Raw genomic sequence first — 17,125 nt, 5'->3', positions numbered from 1 at the left:
GCCCCGCCGCCTCTCCCTCCTCCTCCTCCTCCTCTCCTTCTTCCTCCCCGCGCTGCTGCTCCGCCGGGCGCTGGCCGCCGCAGGTAAGGGGGGTGCGCGCAAGTTTGGGGGGCTGTGGGGTGGGCAGCATCCCCCAAAAAAAGTTCACTGCGGGTGAGCTGCCCGGCCTTGGGACGCCGAGTTGGTGGGGTTTTTTAGTTTGTTTTTTTGGTTTTTATTTTTTTAATGTAAAGGTTGAGGGGTTGGCGGCGGGGGGGAATGCTCCCGGGAGGATGATGCCCGCGGGGGATGCGGGCTGGCAGCGCCCTCCGCGCCGGGGAGATGCTCCGGTCCGGGGGGGATGATGTTCTGGGTGGGTGGGGGCTGGCAGCGCTCCCCTCTCCGGGGGGATGCTCTGGGAGGATACGGGCTGGCAGCGCTCCCCTCTCCGGGGGGATTCAGGCTGGCAGCGCTCGCCGCTCCAGGGGTGATGCTCCGCGGGGATACGGGCTGGCAGCGCTCCCCGATCCGGGGGGGATGCTCCAGGGCATGCGGGCTGCCAGCGCCGCTCCCTGCTCGTCTGGCCGTGCCGCTTCCTTATATTTTTTTCTCTCTCTCTCTCTGTATTTATACATATATATATATATATTTATTTTTCTTGGCAAAAGCAAAACAAACCCAGCCCTGTTTGTAGTAGCTCCGGCTGTGATTCCCCGGCGAGTCAAATAAGTAACTATTCAGCCTGGATTTTTTTTTTTTTTTAATTTTTTTTTTCTTAAATTATTACTATTAAACCGGCGTTTTTATAAGCTGAGCGATCGATGGCCGGGCAGCCGAGTGGTCTTTTCCTACGGCTGTTCAAAGTTTCCTGTGCTCAGCCCAATTCTTGTGATTGAGATGCGCTTAAATCCAGCCCTTCCGTTCGTAATCCCTGCCACAGACGAGAACCAGAGGCGCATCTCTCCTGCTGCCCTCTCTCGTTAGGACTCCTGCGGTCAAACTCAGCCTTCCCGTTGTGTATTCCCACTCCACAACTCACGGACATCCTCAGCACCTCGCGACTTTGTCCTTTGTCATCCTCCGGCGGTGGCCAAAGCGAAGCTGCCCGTGTTTATTCTCCGGGTGTAGAACGATGTGCTGGAGCGCAGAGCTCAGGAGGGGAGCCCTGTAAAGTTTGATGGCGTTTTTGGAGGCTGGGAGGGACCACAGCCGTGTTGGGCAAGGTCATCCCGGCGGGAATTCGGGATCTCTCGCTCCCCGCGGCCCCTCGGGGACGCGTCGCGAAGCACAGATCCGTCTTGTTAAGGAGTTGAAAGCGTCTCCTGACAAGCTGATTTTCTAGGAAAATGAACCAAGCCTTCTTTTCTGAAGCGTAATTAAGGTGACGAGGAATTTTAGGGAGGGAGCCTAATTAGATTAATATTTTTTCCGCCTCCGCCACACAAAGATCCAGTGTACTTCGGCAAATGGGAAACAGGAATGGCACTATTGACTTATCCAGGGGCCTGGACGCTGCTGCAGCAGCGTCCTCCAGCCAGGAGAAACTCTCCCTCCTCGGTGGGAAGGGAGAGGTTTGAGAGCTGGCAACTGGTGTCCTGCTTGGCTGGGAGCGGTGCCGGAGGGATGGGCAGCTCGGCACGGCGTGGGATGCCGGGTTTTGGGAAGGCTGGATTAGCCAGGCTGGATTAGCCAGGCTGGATTAGCCAGGCTGCTGTGGGTTAGGGTTTAGCCGTGGCCAAGCTTTCCCTGGATGCTGAGGGGAGCTGGAGGGGGGGATATCGCTGTGTTCGTGCCTGGCTCTGTCCTCTTATTTTTGCGTGCACCAAGTTCATGCAGGGGGTTGGAATAAAACTGGGAGGGAGGGAGGGAATGAAGAAGAAAAAAAACAAGTTAAACCTGACCCACCTGGCTCGGTTTGAGTCTGGGGAGCTCTCTCAAGGCACGCTGGTGTGGTACGTGTGCGTATAATAAAGTTTTTAGCTGGAGAGCTGTAATTAGTGTTTCTCCAGGAGCCTTGTGTAGAGGTGGCATGTGACGCTGCAGAGGAGAGAGCCCAGATGGGTGCTCAGCCCCGGTGATCATCCACTCCCTTCCCTGTCCTTGCCTGGTTTTTAGGGAGAGGCATCACCCAGAAAACAATTTTCTCTCTTAATAGCAAAGAATGTGTGTGTTGTTTGTGTCGGGTTTTGCAGCGCGGGGGTTGAGGGCTTGTTTTGGATGGGGGTTTGAAACCCTGGAAGCGTCTGGTCCTCTCATCCATCCCCAGCAGCGCTGCTGGGGGAGCCCAGCCTGTCCCTGAGCCTGGGGGGCTGCTCTCCAGGCTTCATCCTGCTCCCGGGTGTGCTCCTCTGGCTGGGAAAACAACTGGGTGGGAGGATTTGGAGCTCGCTTGGAGGGTCTTTCCCCGCGGGGCTGCACGGAGGCTGCAGGAGGGCGGCTGAAATCCGGAGGGTGATGCTGGAGGTGGGGCTGACAAAGGTGTTTATGGACAGCGTGACGCTGCCATCCTGGCAAAGGAACAGCTTTCCACCCTGCTGCCGTGCCTCCAGCAGGAAGAGACCCCGGGACAGAGGGATGGAGGGGGGATGGCAGCGCCGCTGTCCCCCAGCTGCATGGGTGGCAGGAGGCTGCCTGCCTGCTGCTGCCATCGGGAGCAGATGGCCGGGGAAAAGAAGCTCCAAGACCTGTTGCCTGTCAAATCCTGCCCTTTGGAAGTGCAGGCTGGAGGACAGGGGTGTGTGGAAGGAGCTGCCACGGGGTGTTTTTGTCTCCTTCTCCTTCAGCTCCGTCGTGGAGCCCTCTCTCTCTCTTGGAAGCGGGCGCTCTCTGTGCGTGGTAGCAGCAGAGCGAAACACTGGAACAACAACAAAAAGAGGAGAGAAATGGAAAAACACTACTTTAGAGAGGGCAGAGCCGCTTGGAAATGGCAGTTGTGGGGGGCAGGGAGGAAATCCAGCTTGCATTTTCTCTGCTTGGAAACCAGAAGCTGACCCTGTAAGGAGCTTGGAGGGTTCAGCTGTGTCCTTCATCCCTGTACGGTCCCGTGGGTCCCTTTGGTGCTGGTTCCCTTTCCAGCCCTGTCCTAGTCGAACAGGAATTATATATAGAAAAATATCCAGAAGCCAGGTCTGTATTTTGGGTCAGTGAAGTGAGCCAAGACGCTGTGAGGAGCTCTGTTCTCCTTCCATTTCTAGCAGTGCCATCCCCACGGATTTCTCCCTCCCGACGTGTTTGCGGCCAGCGGGATCATCCTGGCAGCCCTGTGGGGTTTTGGGAGAGCCCTGAGCTGGGCTTTGCTGGGCAGTGCCAGGCCAGGAATGTTGTGAGGTGAGGACACAGAGGGCTGTGTGGAGTCTGAGGGGTTCATTACGGCAGATGTTGGTGCCATAAAGCCACAGGTTCCTGCTCTTTCCTATTCATTTATATCTTCCCAGCTCTAGCCACTCTAATGCCAGTGAAAACATTTTCTGGAGCAAGGTTGGGGGGTTGTGGGGGGAGATAAATCATCAGCACATTCCCTCTGCCCCCTCCTGCCATCCCACCCATGCGTGTCACCGTGGGAAGGGGGCATTAACAGGGGTGCAAGGGATGCCTGGGCTGCCATCAGCTCCTCCATGGCATTTGAAGGCCCACTGGCTCCAATTCTGGTTTTCCATAATCTGCAGAGCTGCAATTTGCTGTAATCAGTTGTATTGTGCAAGCCACCCCTGCCTGTGAGTCAGAGCACGGTGGCACCGAGCTGACACAGCCCCGGCCCTTGGGATGCTGGGCTCTGTGCAGGGGATCCCTGTCTGGTGGCATGGAGCCTTTACTCCTCCTGGAAGTGCTCCAGGCCAGGTTGGATTGGGTCCTGCTCCAGTGGAAGGTTTCCCTGCCCGTGGCATGAGATGAGCTGTAAGGTCCCTTCCAACCCAAAGCAGTCTGTGACTCCCTTCTGTTCACCTGGGGCTGAAGGGAGTTATCCTGGGTTGGGTAATCCCTCCCTGGCTCTGCCAGAGCTCAGGACCTTCAGGAAGCCTCGTGTGAGCTGCATCTCCGACAAGCAGAGCCTTTGTGGTGTCCCAGGAGCAGTGAAGCAGCAGCTTCTGGGTGATGTTTCTCCTCACACGAGGCTGGAGAAAATCCTGTATGATTGTAGGGCTGGGAATTGCAGAGCTTTGGCTTGTGAGAGGCAGGAAAGGCCGGGAGAGCCGCTCTGACGGCTGCTTTCACACCCACCCTCTCTCGGTGGGAGCCAGGAGCCCCTCGCTGGATGCAGCACCCTCCCTAACACTCCCTAAATCCTCCCTGTCCCCTCAGCCCTGCAGGCTTGGCTTGGATTTCCTCCGTCCAGGCAGTTCTGGAGTGTGGGTTTGCTTGCAGCCCCTGCACGGAGAGTGATGCTGCTCCTGAGGGTCCCAGCTGGGCTGTGAGATAAAGCAGTTCTGCTCCTGTTGGGGGGCAAAGAGCCCGGGCAGAGCCAGAAGGCAAGCAAAGCATCCCAAAAGGCTGCACCGAGTATTATTTTTGAAGCCTCCTGGTTTTTCTGAGGCCTGACTCACGGCACAGGAATGCTCTGGGCTGGCAGTCCCAGACCTGCTCCTCAGCGAGGGGAAGAGCTGCCTCCTCCTCCTCCTTCTTCTCCTCCTCTTCCTCCTCCTCCTCCTCCTCCTCCTCCTCCTCCTCCAGAGCCCATTCTCCATCCCAAACTGCTGGGCTGGGCTGGCCACATGTTTGCTGAGCTTGGATTTTTAGGGGATTTTTATTTTTTTTTTTCATCCCCTCTCCTTTTTGTTTTTTTATATTTTATTTATTTTTTTTTTAAGGGGCTCAAGCCCCGTTTTTTTTTTTTTTTAATTATTTTTATTTTTATTGGGCTCAGCAGCTCTGCTGAGGGAAAAGGCAGAGCAAGCCCTGAGATCAAACAGCAGCCAGGCTGGGAAAGGCTGGGTGAAGCCACGCTGGAAAAGGAGGAAAGGGAAGGGAAGCAGGAATTATTTAGCATGGGGCTTGCTCCAGCGTGTCCTGCACTCTGCCTTTAATCTCCTGCGAGTCCCTCCCTGCCACAGCCCGGCCCTGCTCGGGTCTCCCCCGCTCCCTCCTGCCTTGGGTGGCTTCTCCCCCTCTTAGGGAGGCTGTTCCCAGTTCCAGAGGGCTCCCCCAGACCCTCACAGGTGTGATGGAGCTGGGTTAGGTTTATGAAGAGCCTGGGCCTCTTCCCCTGAGCGGGGAGTGTTGAGGCTGTGAGCTTTAAACCAAACTCGTCGTGTTGGGGGTGTACCTGGGCTAGGTCTGCCCAAGGGACGAGTTTGGCTCCCCGTGTTTCTGCAGGCTTCCTTGTGGAGAGATTCACTGGAGAAAGGGAAGAGGCCTGGAAGCAAAGCAAGGCTCATGCAGTGTCCTACAGCCTGAGAGGCAAAAAATGCCTTGTGTGTGAGCTCTGCTTCCCACCTTTCCATGGGCTGTGCCGGGCCCCTTCCCTTCCCCACCGAGCATCCCTGGGGGCCTCGGTGTCTTCTCTCCCCCTGTTCCAGCCCCTCTCTCCTGGGGATTGATGGCCAGGTTCTCACTCCTTCAGGTGCTGGGAAACCTCCCCTTCTCAGCTAATTCCTTCCTGCAGGGAGGAGGAATCTCCAGGTCCCAAACCTTGGGAATGGCTGTGAAGCCACGAGGGGTATGAGCATGAGGATGGCAGACATAGCAGTGGCACTGGAGTCCCAAAACTGCACTGTGACCAATGGCACTTGTGTTTATCCAAGTGAAATAAATATAAATCAGGATCCCACTGTCTGCCATGCATAGCTTGGTCAGGGTGGACGTGGCTGATGCAGTCCCCCAGCACTTAAAATTCAAATGTTTTTGGGTTGTTTTCCCCCTTTGGCTTTGCTTGCTGTGTAAGTTTAAGACAGTGCTGGTGTGTTGTGTTGTTTGTTGTCGTTTTTTATACCCCGGGAGATGAAGGGCACGAGCTGAGACACTTATTACTTATATTATTACTGAAGAGTAATAACATGCCTGGTTGTACAGGAAGAAAAGTAAGCAGAGCTGTTGTCTCCTGGAATGCAAGGTCTGGGCTCTCCCTTTCTCCAGGCAAGCAGGTCCCTTCAGGAAAGGAAGAAGACCCTGAGGATTTGGGGAGCACATTTGTGGGGCTCTCCCGTGGCCCTAAAAGTCCATAATACCTGTGTACACATATAGCACAGCTGCCCAGCCAATTCCCACATCTTATGGGAATAGCAAAGGAGGAGGGAAAGGGGCTGGTTTGTACCACAAGGGATCCCTTCCCAGCTGGAATGCCCAGGGCTGTGAGCACAGGCTGTCAGTCACTACAAGCCCCTGGTGGAGCCAGACACAAAAATCAGATCCCAGCATCTCTCCCGCTTCCGGGGGGTCCATAAAGACCCCGTGAATAACCTTTGCTGCTCCCCTCCTTCACAAGTGTGGGAGCTGAGGTATTGTTTCCCTTTGAAAGAGCGTGGAAAATCTCATTTTGAGCCGTTTAATGCGTGTTAGATCCATCTGCCTGCCCCTCGAGTGGGTGGTCACGGCAGGAGGAGAGCGAGCAGGACATCCCAGTGCAGATGGGTGGGATGGTGCTGGGGGCAGCAGCAGGGGATCCGTGCAGGTGGATAGGATGGAATGTGGGCACCTCCGTGGAGGTGGAGAAATGCAGAACTGATGCTGCCGCACGTGGCATCATTTTTGGGTGCTCTGCCTTGTCCTAGGGATGAGTTTCAGCACAGCTTGATGCTTTGAGCCGAAGGCTGTCCAGGTGCAGGCGAAACACGAAAATGTTTTTGGGGAATGGGGAGTGCTCCTCCCTGGAAGGATGCTCCTCCCCACCAGGCATCCCTTCCCTGTTGGAGCTCTATGGAGACAGACGTGGTGGCTCTTAAATGGTGGGGGGTGAGGGCACAGCTGAGGTGAGAGCAAGGTTCTCTGCACCCAGACATTGTCCCGCTGTTGCTTTGGGAGTTTTTTCCTTTCCTGGAGTGCCTCTCATCCCTGGGAGCTGCCGCTGGCATGGAAGTGACCCCTGCTCGCCTCCTTCTCGCCACATCAGCAGCATTCAAACACCTCTGCAGGTCCCATTTCACCGCTCAGACCAGGAGCAGCTCGGGCTGCCCACCTCGGGCTGGGCTCCTGGGTGTCCCTGAAGCTCCTGGGACAGCAGCAGGATGGAGGCACGGGACACTTCCAGCCCAATCCAGGCTTCCCGGCGGGGTGGCTTGCGGAGGCGGGAGGCTATTAAAAGGGTTGTGTTGTGCTGTACAGCGTGGGAGTTTTCCTTAAGCAGGAGCTTGTGGAGCCCAGAAATTCCTCGGGACAGATTTCAGTGGGAGAAGGGACACGCCTGCTGTCAGCAGTGTCCTCGGTGCTTTCTAGGCTGTGAGGTTTGGGGCACACATGAGGACATCCCCAGCAGTGGCTGAAGGCAGCGAGGTGAAGACTTTGTTTTGCTGACCCTCCCGTGGGGTCTGGTGCTGTCTGGGAAGCTGTAATTCCTCCTGGCTGCTGGCTGGGAGCAGTCGGGATGGAGGACAATCCCAGGGCCAGCAAGGTGTGCTGCTCGGTCAGAGGTCGGACTCAGTGATCCTGGAGGTGTTTTTTAACTCTCATGATTCATAACCAGGACTTGGGAGGGTTTAATGGAGATGGATGAAGCAAAGCTCTTCCACGGGCTCTGCCTCCCTGCCGTCTTCAGGGGGTCTTGTGGGCAGGGGCTGCTCTCCCCCCGCCATGAGCCGTCGCCATCCTACGCCATCACCCGGCTGCGTTATTGGCTCCATCTGTTTGGGTTGGCTTGGAGAACAGAAGGGAGGGTGTTTTCCAGCAGCCAGAGAGTGGTTGCTATTTAAAACAACCGAAAAACGCGGTCTGCTGCTTGCTTTTCATCCGTGGAGCCGAGCAAGCGTCCCCACCCTCACCTGGAGGGGCATCTCTGAGGGCTTTGCAGGGTGAGCAAAGGTAGTAATTAGTGCTGGCCATGAGGGTGGATCCTGCAATGTGGCCCTGCTGTCTGCCGTGGTCTGGCCTGGGGCCACTGCTGCTGCCCAGGTGTGGGATCCCAGCACCTCCTTCCACCCCTGTTTACCCCAAACAGGCTGGGGGTGCAGCCTTGGCCTCCCCGCTGCCACCGCTGCTTTGGCAGCTGCTGGATGGTGCTGCGGTGCTCCTGCACTGGAATATTACTTGTGAAGGTTCTTCTTTCCCCCTCTTTGACAGATGTGAAATGTAGAGACAGGCTTAAAATGAAAGCATGGCTCCCAGAGTCCAATTACACAGCAATTAAAAGTAATCAGCGGTCTGGGTCGCTGTGCTGGAGACGGGGGTTCGTGGGAGGGGTTTTTTTTCTCTTCCAGCTTATCTTGGAGAAGCTTAAATGTCCTGTCTCTTCTGCTGTCTGGGCCCTGGCTGGGGGGCATCTTCGCAGGGTGGGTCAAGCATTGCTGGAATCCGAATTAGGCTGGGATTTAGCTGTTCCCGGTGCTCCTCGCTGGGGCTGCAGCATCCCTACGCTGCTCCATGGGGTTTCCCATGAGTGCCATCAGTCTGTGTTTTGGGGAGAAGGAAGCACCTGGTGACGTGGCCCCCGTTGTCATTGCTGGAAAGAAGAAGAGGTGGCATTTGGGGCTCCCCTGCCAGCTCCATCCCAGAGCCTCCCGCGCTTCGCCCTGTCCTCCCCTCAGTCTGCAGGAGGAGATGCTGACTCAGTGGTGGAAGCAGGTTTTCCTGCAGGATGTCTGATTCCCCTTGTGCATCGTTTTGGCTGCTTTTCTGCAGTCAGAGCCTTGCAAATGCCTCCTTCCGCGCTCCGGCGTCGGCGCTAACGGGATTTGTTACAGGAGAGGGGATTTGGCCGTGGAGCTGTTCGGGTGACTGGGATCCTGAGTGTGATGAAGTGGGGTGTGGGCTGCCAAGGGCTATAAAACTGTTTTCCTCCCCCTTTTCGTTCCCTCTTCCTTTTTCTTTTCTTTTTTTTTAAATTTCCATCATGTGCTTAATGGTTTGCTACTGGTGAATGACTAGGTTTGGATTTCAGGACTTAGGGATTCGTGGCTAATCCCTGTCCTGGGTTGTGGATCCTTTGGATACCCAAATTTTATAGGAATAGATTTTATACATAAAATCTATATCATACTTATGTGTGTATATATAGATGAAACGAGGCATCAAGGCACATATTTCACCTTTCTAAAATTTATAGACCTAGATTTTAAAAAAAACACTGGCTGTGCCCAAAGCTGGAAAAGCAAGATCCAAAAGCCGGGAGGAGGGCTGGGTTTTGCTCGGGCTGAGCAGTGACTAACCAGAGCTGAGCTTTTAAAACAAATGCTTGGGATAAACTGGTTATGCAAACCGGGGCGAATTGGGCAGGTTCCTTTGTAGTTTATAGCAAAACCCCGGGAGTCTGGGGCGTGTTGGGGCCGGTCCTGCCGGGGATGGAAAAACCCACGCGCCGGCTTTGCCGATGGGGTCGCAGCCCAAGGGGGAAGGATCCTGAGGGATAAGGAGCAGGGCAAGCCACAGGTTACTGCAGGGCCTCCTCTGTTCAGCTAAAACCTCAGGTAACACCGACCCTAAACACAGAATGGGTCAAAAATAGATGAATAGATGGCTTTTCTTCTTTTTTTTTTCCCCATTTTGGAAGTGTGGTTTTTAATACCTGCTAAGAGGAATCTGCGCCGTGCTCGGCTCCAAGAAGCTGTCGGGCTCGCTGGTCCTGTGCTGCCGAAAATACAGCGATTCAGAGGATTTGGGGTTTTTTTTTGGCCTCGGGAGGCTGCTGTGGGACACACAGGCGCGCCAGCAATGCTTGGCATGCCTTGGGAAGGCAGCCGGGCTCGCAGACCACAGGGCTTCTGGTTTCCATCACAGCCACCACTGTTTTGGCCAGGGGCATCCTTCCATCCATCCATCCATCCATCCATCCATCCATCCATCCATCCATCCATCCATCCATCCATCCATCCCACAGCCCTCCCAGGCTCTGCAGAGCTCCTCTCCAGTGCGGTGCTTTGAGGACACTGGGAGGAAGAAGGGGGTTGGAGGGCCCTGGTGGATTTTTCACTCCACCCAGCCCCGTGGGCTGGGAGAAGGGGATGCCTGGATTTTTTGGTAAGGCAGAGTAATGCTCCATAAGAATCCACTTCCTGCTGGATCAGGCTTCTGGGCTGAACAAAGACCGGCTCAGGCTGCCACAGTCGTTTTGAGGGGGAAAAGCCTGCCTGGTGGATGAAGCAGAAAATTAGATGAGAACTGCCTAACGGGAAAAGAAAAGATGATTTTTGCACGCAGGGAGGGGAAAAGAGGAGGTGAAGTTGCTGCTTAACCCTGAACATCCTCTGAGCACTGCTGGACCCGTTTGCCATTCCTGCATCCTAAAGGATGCTGTTCCTGGCTTTTGCAGAGGGAGGAGGTTGGGTGTGGGACCCCAGTGGTCCTGGGCTGGCTGGGGGAGGAAAAACTTCCTTTGCAGAGCGAGTTCTGGTTGTGCTGCTCCCCCCTCTTTTCCATCTCCACATCACCATGACACGGTGGCTCTGTTTCCCTCAGTATTTATGGCCTGGCTGGGAGGGGACGCAGCAGATCCAGCCGGGTTGTTAACCACCCCTGCACAAAACAGCAAAGCCCACTTAGCAGGGTTTTACTGCAGCCTCCTCTCCTTCCCTTGGAGAGGCATGGGAAGGGCTGCCAGCACCATTCCTGGCTCCCAGAGAAGAAGGGCTGGGGTTTGTGTGCCACGGGGAGGCGGGGGAAGGAGTCTGTGGAAAGTTTAGGGGGGAGAATGCAAACCATATGTTTCGCCGAGGGTCGAGTTGCAGAGCTCAAGCCAGCAGGGAAGCCAAAGGAGCCGGAATCCTGCACTTTGGCCGGGCTTTGCATCCCGGTAGGTGTGTGTGGGGGGATCCAGTGTGGCCTGCTGAAGGAGGATTTTGTGAAATAAACCCTCCCTAAAAGATGATTTGGGTCCCTTGCCTGGCACTCTGCTGTCCTGTGTGTTTAGGACTGGGATCCAGGGCTGTTCCCAAGCCTTGGGGTTCCTCTAAATAAACAACAGGGGTGCTGGGAAGAGGCTTCTCCGGGTTGTCCTGAGTTCATGGCGTTTGCAAGTTTGATAGGAAGTCGAAAGAAGAAGTTTTTGCCAGAAAGGGAGTGCCTGCAGCTCGCTGGAAAAGCAAGGCTGCTGTGCCCTGCACCACGGCTCTCCTTGTTGTTTCTTTCCAGCTACAGAGAGGAAAGTCAGAGGGAAAAGTGGAAAAAGTTATGTGCAGGCAGCTTGTGGAGCTGTGCAGGCATCAGACCTGAGCGACCTGAGCTGCGTGAAAGTGCTTTTAAAAAGAACCCCAAAAGCAGGAGAAGCGCCGAGGTCTCTCCCAGCAAACTTTTTTTATCTGGGAGACATCTTTTGTTCCCTAAACTAAAGGCATGGAGACAATATCTGATTCCCAGGCTGGCTCCACGGAGCTGTTTGCAACCTGTCAGCTTGGAAACCATCTGCTCTCAGCCCGTGGGGACTGTGCTGTATGTGGGACACGGGGGGAGGGAGGCACTGCCGTGACCCCCGTGGGATCCAGCCCCTCTGGACCACCTTGTCCCCTGCCCCAAGAGGAGCTCCTGTGCCTAAAACACCAAAAATCCCCACGGATTTATCTTTGGGCTTGCTGGATTATTCATTTCTTTTTGTTACTTGTTTGTTTGTCTGGGGGGGAGGGGATGGGGGTTCTTTTTTTAGCTTCATTTCCTTAAAGAAAAATAAAAATCCAGACTTTTTTTTTTTCCCCCTTAGCTGTCGTGCTGTTTGTATGTCTGCATCTCCCTCCCTCTGACTCAGAAGTAGATGTCTCGTAATTAAGCGCCTGCCTGATTAGGAAATTAGCAATAAAGTTTTTATCTAGGCTGGTCGGCCGGTGAGAGGGATCTATTAATATCCCACTAAAAAAAAAAACCAAAACCAAAAACCCCAAAACATCAACAGCAGAACACTTGCCACCTACTATTGGGGAACACATGAATGCCATGTGGGATGGAGTATTTGGAGCAGCAGATCTGTAGGAAAGGATTTGCTCTGCTGCTCAGGGGAGCACGGTGCACCAGCAGAGATGGGGCACCTGGAAATAAGTGAAGGATGGAGGAAAATGCTGGGAAGAACCTTAGGCAAGGTGAGGGAAGTGCTGAAGGCGGCTCTCAGGGCATGGCAGAAGGCTCTTGTTGGTGGGTGACCTGTTTGGGATGGAAGGGGAAGCAGGAGGGAGAAGAGCATCCCACTCCTGGGGCAGCGGGGAGAGGAGCTTCCTTCTCTCTCTGGAAGAAATCACTTGGTGTGTTGGATGTGGGGCATTGATGTCAACCACGGGGTCTGAAGGTTGGAGGAGTTTGGATAATCCTGAGGGGCCAGGATTGTCCTGCAGCTTTGGCTTTCTCTGTTTTTGGGGAGCAGCAGTTCCTGGCCCCTCTGAAATTGGAGCACCAAGGGGGAAGGATGGCGGGGGGAAGAGCATCTCCTGCTGAGAGGGTTTCAGCTGCTCCTGCAGGTGCTCAGGGTGTCCCCAGGGTTTGATCTGGCTGGTGTTTGTCCCTTGGGCAGTGCCACAATGAACCTGGCTCTCACCTCACTGGTTTGTCCCTGAGCTGCCCAGGAGAAGCTTTAATCCAAGGGGAGCTGAACCTGAGGGAGGTCAGCTGGGTGGTGAAAGGAGTCCTTGTCCTATTGCAGGGTCCCCTGGGTTGTAAAACACTTTATTTGCAGAGACAGGCTCTTAATACAGAGCAGGAGAAGGCTTGGAAAACCAGGAAGAGGTTCTCAGGGAGCTGGTGGAAATGAGAACATGGTGCTAGGAAAGCTGAAGTGAGCTTTCTTCCAGCACCAGGATGTTTATTCCAGATAATGCAGAGGGATGGCATCTCTTTTAATTTAAAAAAAAAAAAAAAGAGAAAAAAAAAAGAAAAGCAACCTCTATTTTGAGACTGCTGAGAAAGTGACTGCCCCTTGTGATGTTTCACAGCTGAGATCATTTCTGGCTGAGTGAATCCACTCTGGAGGTTTTAGGCTCGATGTGTTTGGGTGAGCTCAGAATCTGAATTGTTACGGGGTGCGGGAAGGGGGGTAAATATCAATCACTTTGGACCAAAAAGTACAATAAAGCTGTGAAGGTGCATCAGTGAGGAGAAGACTTGCATTTGCTTTTGGGGTGAATTGTGATCTGGAGCTGCTCTGCTGTCAGACAAGGAACGAGCGCTTGCCGAGAGCACCTCAGCAAAAGCTGGAAGGAATTGCTTTTCTTTTCAGAAATAGGTAATGGACATCATTTGGGGAGACATTGAGTTTCACAAGCCCTTATTCAGGACCAGATTCAGTCCCTTTCCCTGTACTGCAGACTTTGGGAGAAGAAATTGAGTTGGAGGCAAAGCAGGCTGCCTGTGGGAGGGGCTGGGGCTTGGAGCAGGGCTTTAATTTCGGCGGCGTAGCAGTGTAATAGTGTTGTTTGTAAGCTTCTCTCGCCACATGAAAGCAACGTTGCATTATCCTGGTTGGCCCTAAAAGCAGGGAAGCAGCCAGAAGAGGCCTGATTACAGAGCAGCAGCTTTTTCTTCCCATCACTACAAAAGAATAGACAATAGAAAGCAGGATCCGGTTTTAGCTCCAGTAATGCAATGCCCTCCTTCTGGTGGTCATGTCACATGCTGCCTGAGTAATTCCCATCCTTGTTTTGCCTGGAAAACCAGCCTGGAAGGGAGGGAAGGAGGGAGGAAGGAATGGCTTGGGCTGGACGATGCTGGTGCCCAGCTGTGGTTGGACCATGTCTGTGGCCACCTTTGGGGAGGGTGGTGGCCTTCAACCTCTGTAGGGGCAACTGGTTTTTGGGTCACCAGTGTTGGAGTCTGAGGCACAGAGTGTGCCCTTGTCTCTGATACCTGGCTCTGACATCCAAGAAAACATTGAATTTCATATAACACCATGAAAACAACTGTTAAAGTTAAATAGAAAAGCTAAAGTGTGTGTAGACTGGAGAGTTTTCTTAAGCCACTGGGTGAAAAAGTTAAAGTTTAGAGTATGAGCTAGTTTAGAGAGCAGAAGACAAGATGGAGGGTTTAAGGTGTTGTCTCTTTTCCTTCTTTCTTCTTCATCTTCTTCCTCTAGAGGTTTTTGAGTTATAGTAAGTGATTGGATAGAGAATGCCACAGCCCAGCACACAGGTGATGGGTCATTAAGAAAAATAATTTATTGTTAATTAAGTAAGAATAAGCATAAAGAACTGTGTGGTTCAAAGCCATTTTGTGCTTATCAAGCCCAAGTGAGCCGTTCCATGGTGAGTTGAACTTGTGCAAAAAGGTCTGGGGGAGACCTGCCAAGTTTTGTTATAACATCCTAATAAAGAGGAGAAACAAGATCCTAACGAGCTTTGGAGTTTTCTTCAGGCCCAGAGAACTGAGATAAACGGGGCTCCCATGGAGGAGTGTCCCAAAGGAGCTCGGCTCAGAGGAGACTGAGAAATCCATTTGAAGAAGTGCAGCATAAAGCAACAAAAAAAGTTACAACCAGCCCTAGGGATGGGGGGTGGTCTGGAGCCTGGGGTGTGCTTGGAGGGCTGAGCCTGAGGTGCTGGAATAGGAACTTGCAAAAGCAGCTGTGTGGTTGCTCCTTGCTCGTGCCACAAGCTCCCCATCCACGTAGGAGGGGGGCTAAGGTGTCAAAAACATGGATTTACAATTTATTTTTTCCCCCCCCTCAAGCTTCCAGCTTATTTGGTGTTGTTGGCTGCCCCAGGTTGGGTGATCTGTGTGGGATTTAAGAGGTGAGCGGAGAGCAGGGGGTTGCTGAGGAGAACGGGGACCCCTGTGTTGTCATCTCCATGGCTGTGGAGAAAATTCCAGTGGAGATAATTTATTTAAAGCAGCTACAGGACACAGCTGGCTCGCTTTGCGTCCTGGCATTCCCAAAGATCCCCGGATGGGAAAGAGGTGGAGAGGGAAACCCACAGCAGAAACCTCCCAGCTCTTTGTGCCCGGGACAAAGGGCTGGTTTGGAGTTACAGGGAAGAAAAGGAGCTGTGTCTGTGGAGGGAAAGGTGTTGTAAGATGGGTATTGGGACATTGCAGGGGAGCCAAATGAGGCCAGAATGAGAAAATGCATTGTTGAGGATGATTGAGGATGCTGGCCCTGGGGAAATCTTTCACCAGCCTGGTGGTGCTAGGGATGCTGATTTTCCCACTTCTCTGCAGCTTCAAACATGCAGGAGACAAACTGTCCCTGGACACTTGTGTGGCAGGAGGTGGGTGCCCCCCACCAGCATCGTCCCCTCAGGGCTGTGTGCTGGGGATGCCACCGAGCCCCAGAGCTGCTGCTGCTCCCCAGCCTTGGGGTTTTAACCCCATTTCCCCCCTTCTCACTCAGTTTGCAGTCAGGGGCACCTTTTATTGCACCTTTTTTGTGCCCAAGACTAATGGTTCAGCCTGAATATGTTATCAGAGCAGTGCCTGATAAGTTTTCTGCCTCGAAGCCCTGGGGAAGCGCTTGTTCGGGGCCACTGCAATAGATTTTACTCCTCTTTCCCAGCTGCCTAAAAATGGTGTGATTTTTTTTACTTACTCCTTAAACTGAGCATTATTACTTTAATCAGTGGGAAGAAAAATGCAGGCCCCAGCCAGTGCTGTCCATAAAGGCTCGCAGTGCCTCCTCCCGCTCTCATAAATCCATAAATGGTTGGCAGGACGTGCTCTTAGGAAAGAATGAACCCCTGATTACTCAGATGGGCTGGAACAGTGTGAGGAAGGTGACAAGGGGAAGGGTTTGGCTGGCTGGGTGGTGGAGCTGGTGGCTCGATCTTGGACGTGGAGGTGATTGAGGGTGGTGCTGAGGAGGGTTTTGTGTGGATGTGGAGCACCGGGGGCACCAGGACGTCGTGTTTTACAAGGGGAGGGGGATGCAGAGGCCCCAGGTGAGGTTTGGAAGACAGGAGGAGGTCCCTCATGCTGAGCACCCGTGGAAGTAGCTTCATGTGCATTAATCCAGGAGCTGCCTGCAGCTCCCCTTTCAAGCTGAGCCGGGAGAGTCAATCCATATCTATTTAAAGCACTTCAATAAATAAAGACACTAAATAAAATCACAGCGGCCCTGCACTCTCTCCGCACTTCTAGGATTTCCCTTTCCCCTCCCCACATTTGCTTCTGGATGCAGGAGGAGGAGAAGAAAGGGAAGGGATGGGAAGGGTCAGGAATCTTGGCTCCTGTGGGTGACCTACACCTCTCAGCAGTGCTCTGGAGCCAGACACCGACCTGGGCACCGACCTGAGGATGTGCCGAGCCCCTGCATCACCCCAAATGAGGAGGGGAGAGGGCTGATTTCACACATTTCCTCCGGGTTTTTTTTTATTAAAGGCACTTTTCCGTGCACAGCAGAGGAGTTCCAGTGGTTGCTCTTTTCTGTGGCAGTGGGAAGCTGTCTTTGCAAGTCCTCTGTAATGCCAGTGGAAGTGCAGGTTGGGTTTTTGGTGTCGGTGTTTGTTGTTTTTTCCCTTCCCCCCCACCCCTCCCTTGCCAAAGACTAACCAGGGAACACTTGTTGGAGGATAAAATTAAAAAGCCCGTGGTGGTTTATTTTGAGGGCAGTGTGTTTGCTTTCACTTCATGCTGGAGGGAATTGCTCTGCTGCTGTCAGCAAATAAATAAAATAAGAGCTTTGTTTTAAATTAGGCTTTCTTCTGGTAGCTAATTAGGCGAGCTGATACCTGCAGTTGCATTACCTAGGCACCGACTGTACCCAGCATATTTTTGAGGCATATGGCTGCTGTCGGCAGCTTCTAAACTTCATTAGCCCCTTATTATGATTTTTTTAAAGTATCCCCTTAATTGGCTGCGAATTCCCCGGGGCTCTGATGGCATCAGGAGTGCTCCTTGAGCGGCTGCCCGTGCGGCTCCTGGCAGGGATGGAGCTGCGCCTTTTGCCGTCCGCGTACCTGCGGCTCGGATTCACCGTGGGCGCTCCTGCGATGCTCCTTCCCAGCCACTGAGGGCAAAGCTCTGGGCTTCCTGACGCTCGGAACAAGCGCTGGAAGCAGTTTTTTGGGTGTTAAGAGCATCCACGCCGGGAGGGAGCTGAGGGAGCGCCAGGCTGGAGCCGTGGCTCCTGTCCCACCTGGCAGCCGGCGGAGGAGAGCCGGGAGCT

The 17,125-nt window shown here is 53.6% G+C and overlaps 1 protein-coding gene across 1 annotated transcript in view; it reads left to right on the top strand.

Moving 5' to 3' along the window:
• Position 1: 1 nt before the first annotated feature.
• Positions 2-17,125, top strand: part of UNC5B (unc-5 netrin receptor B) — a gene marked incomplete at its 5' end in the record, with an annotated part of 52,340 nt that continues 35,216 nt past the window's right edge. The window contains one exon of the mRNA XM_015632442.2: positions 2-83. Within this exon, the coding sequence (XP_015487928.1) occupies positions 2-83 (82 nt within the window). The remainder of the gene's footprint in view (positions 84-17,125) is intronic.

The sequence above is a fragment of the Parus major genome, chromosome 6 (genome assembly GCF_001522545.3).
Source record: "Parus major isolate Abel chromosome 6, Parus_major1.1, whole genome shotgun sequence".
NCBI lineage: Eukaryota > Metazoa > Chordata > Aves > Passeriformes > Paridae > Parus > Parus major.
Note: the sequence above shows the minus strand (reverse complement) of the source record. Positions and strands in the feature narration are given on the sequence as shown.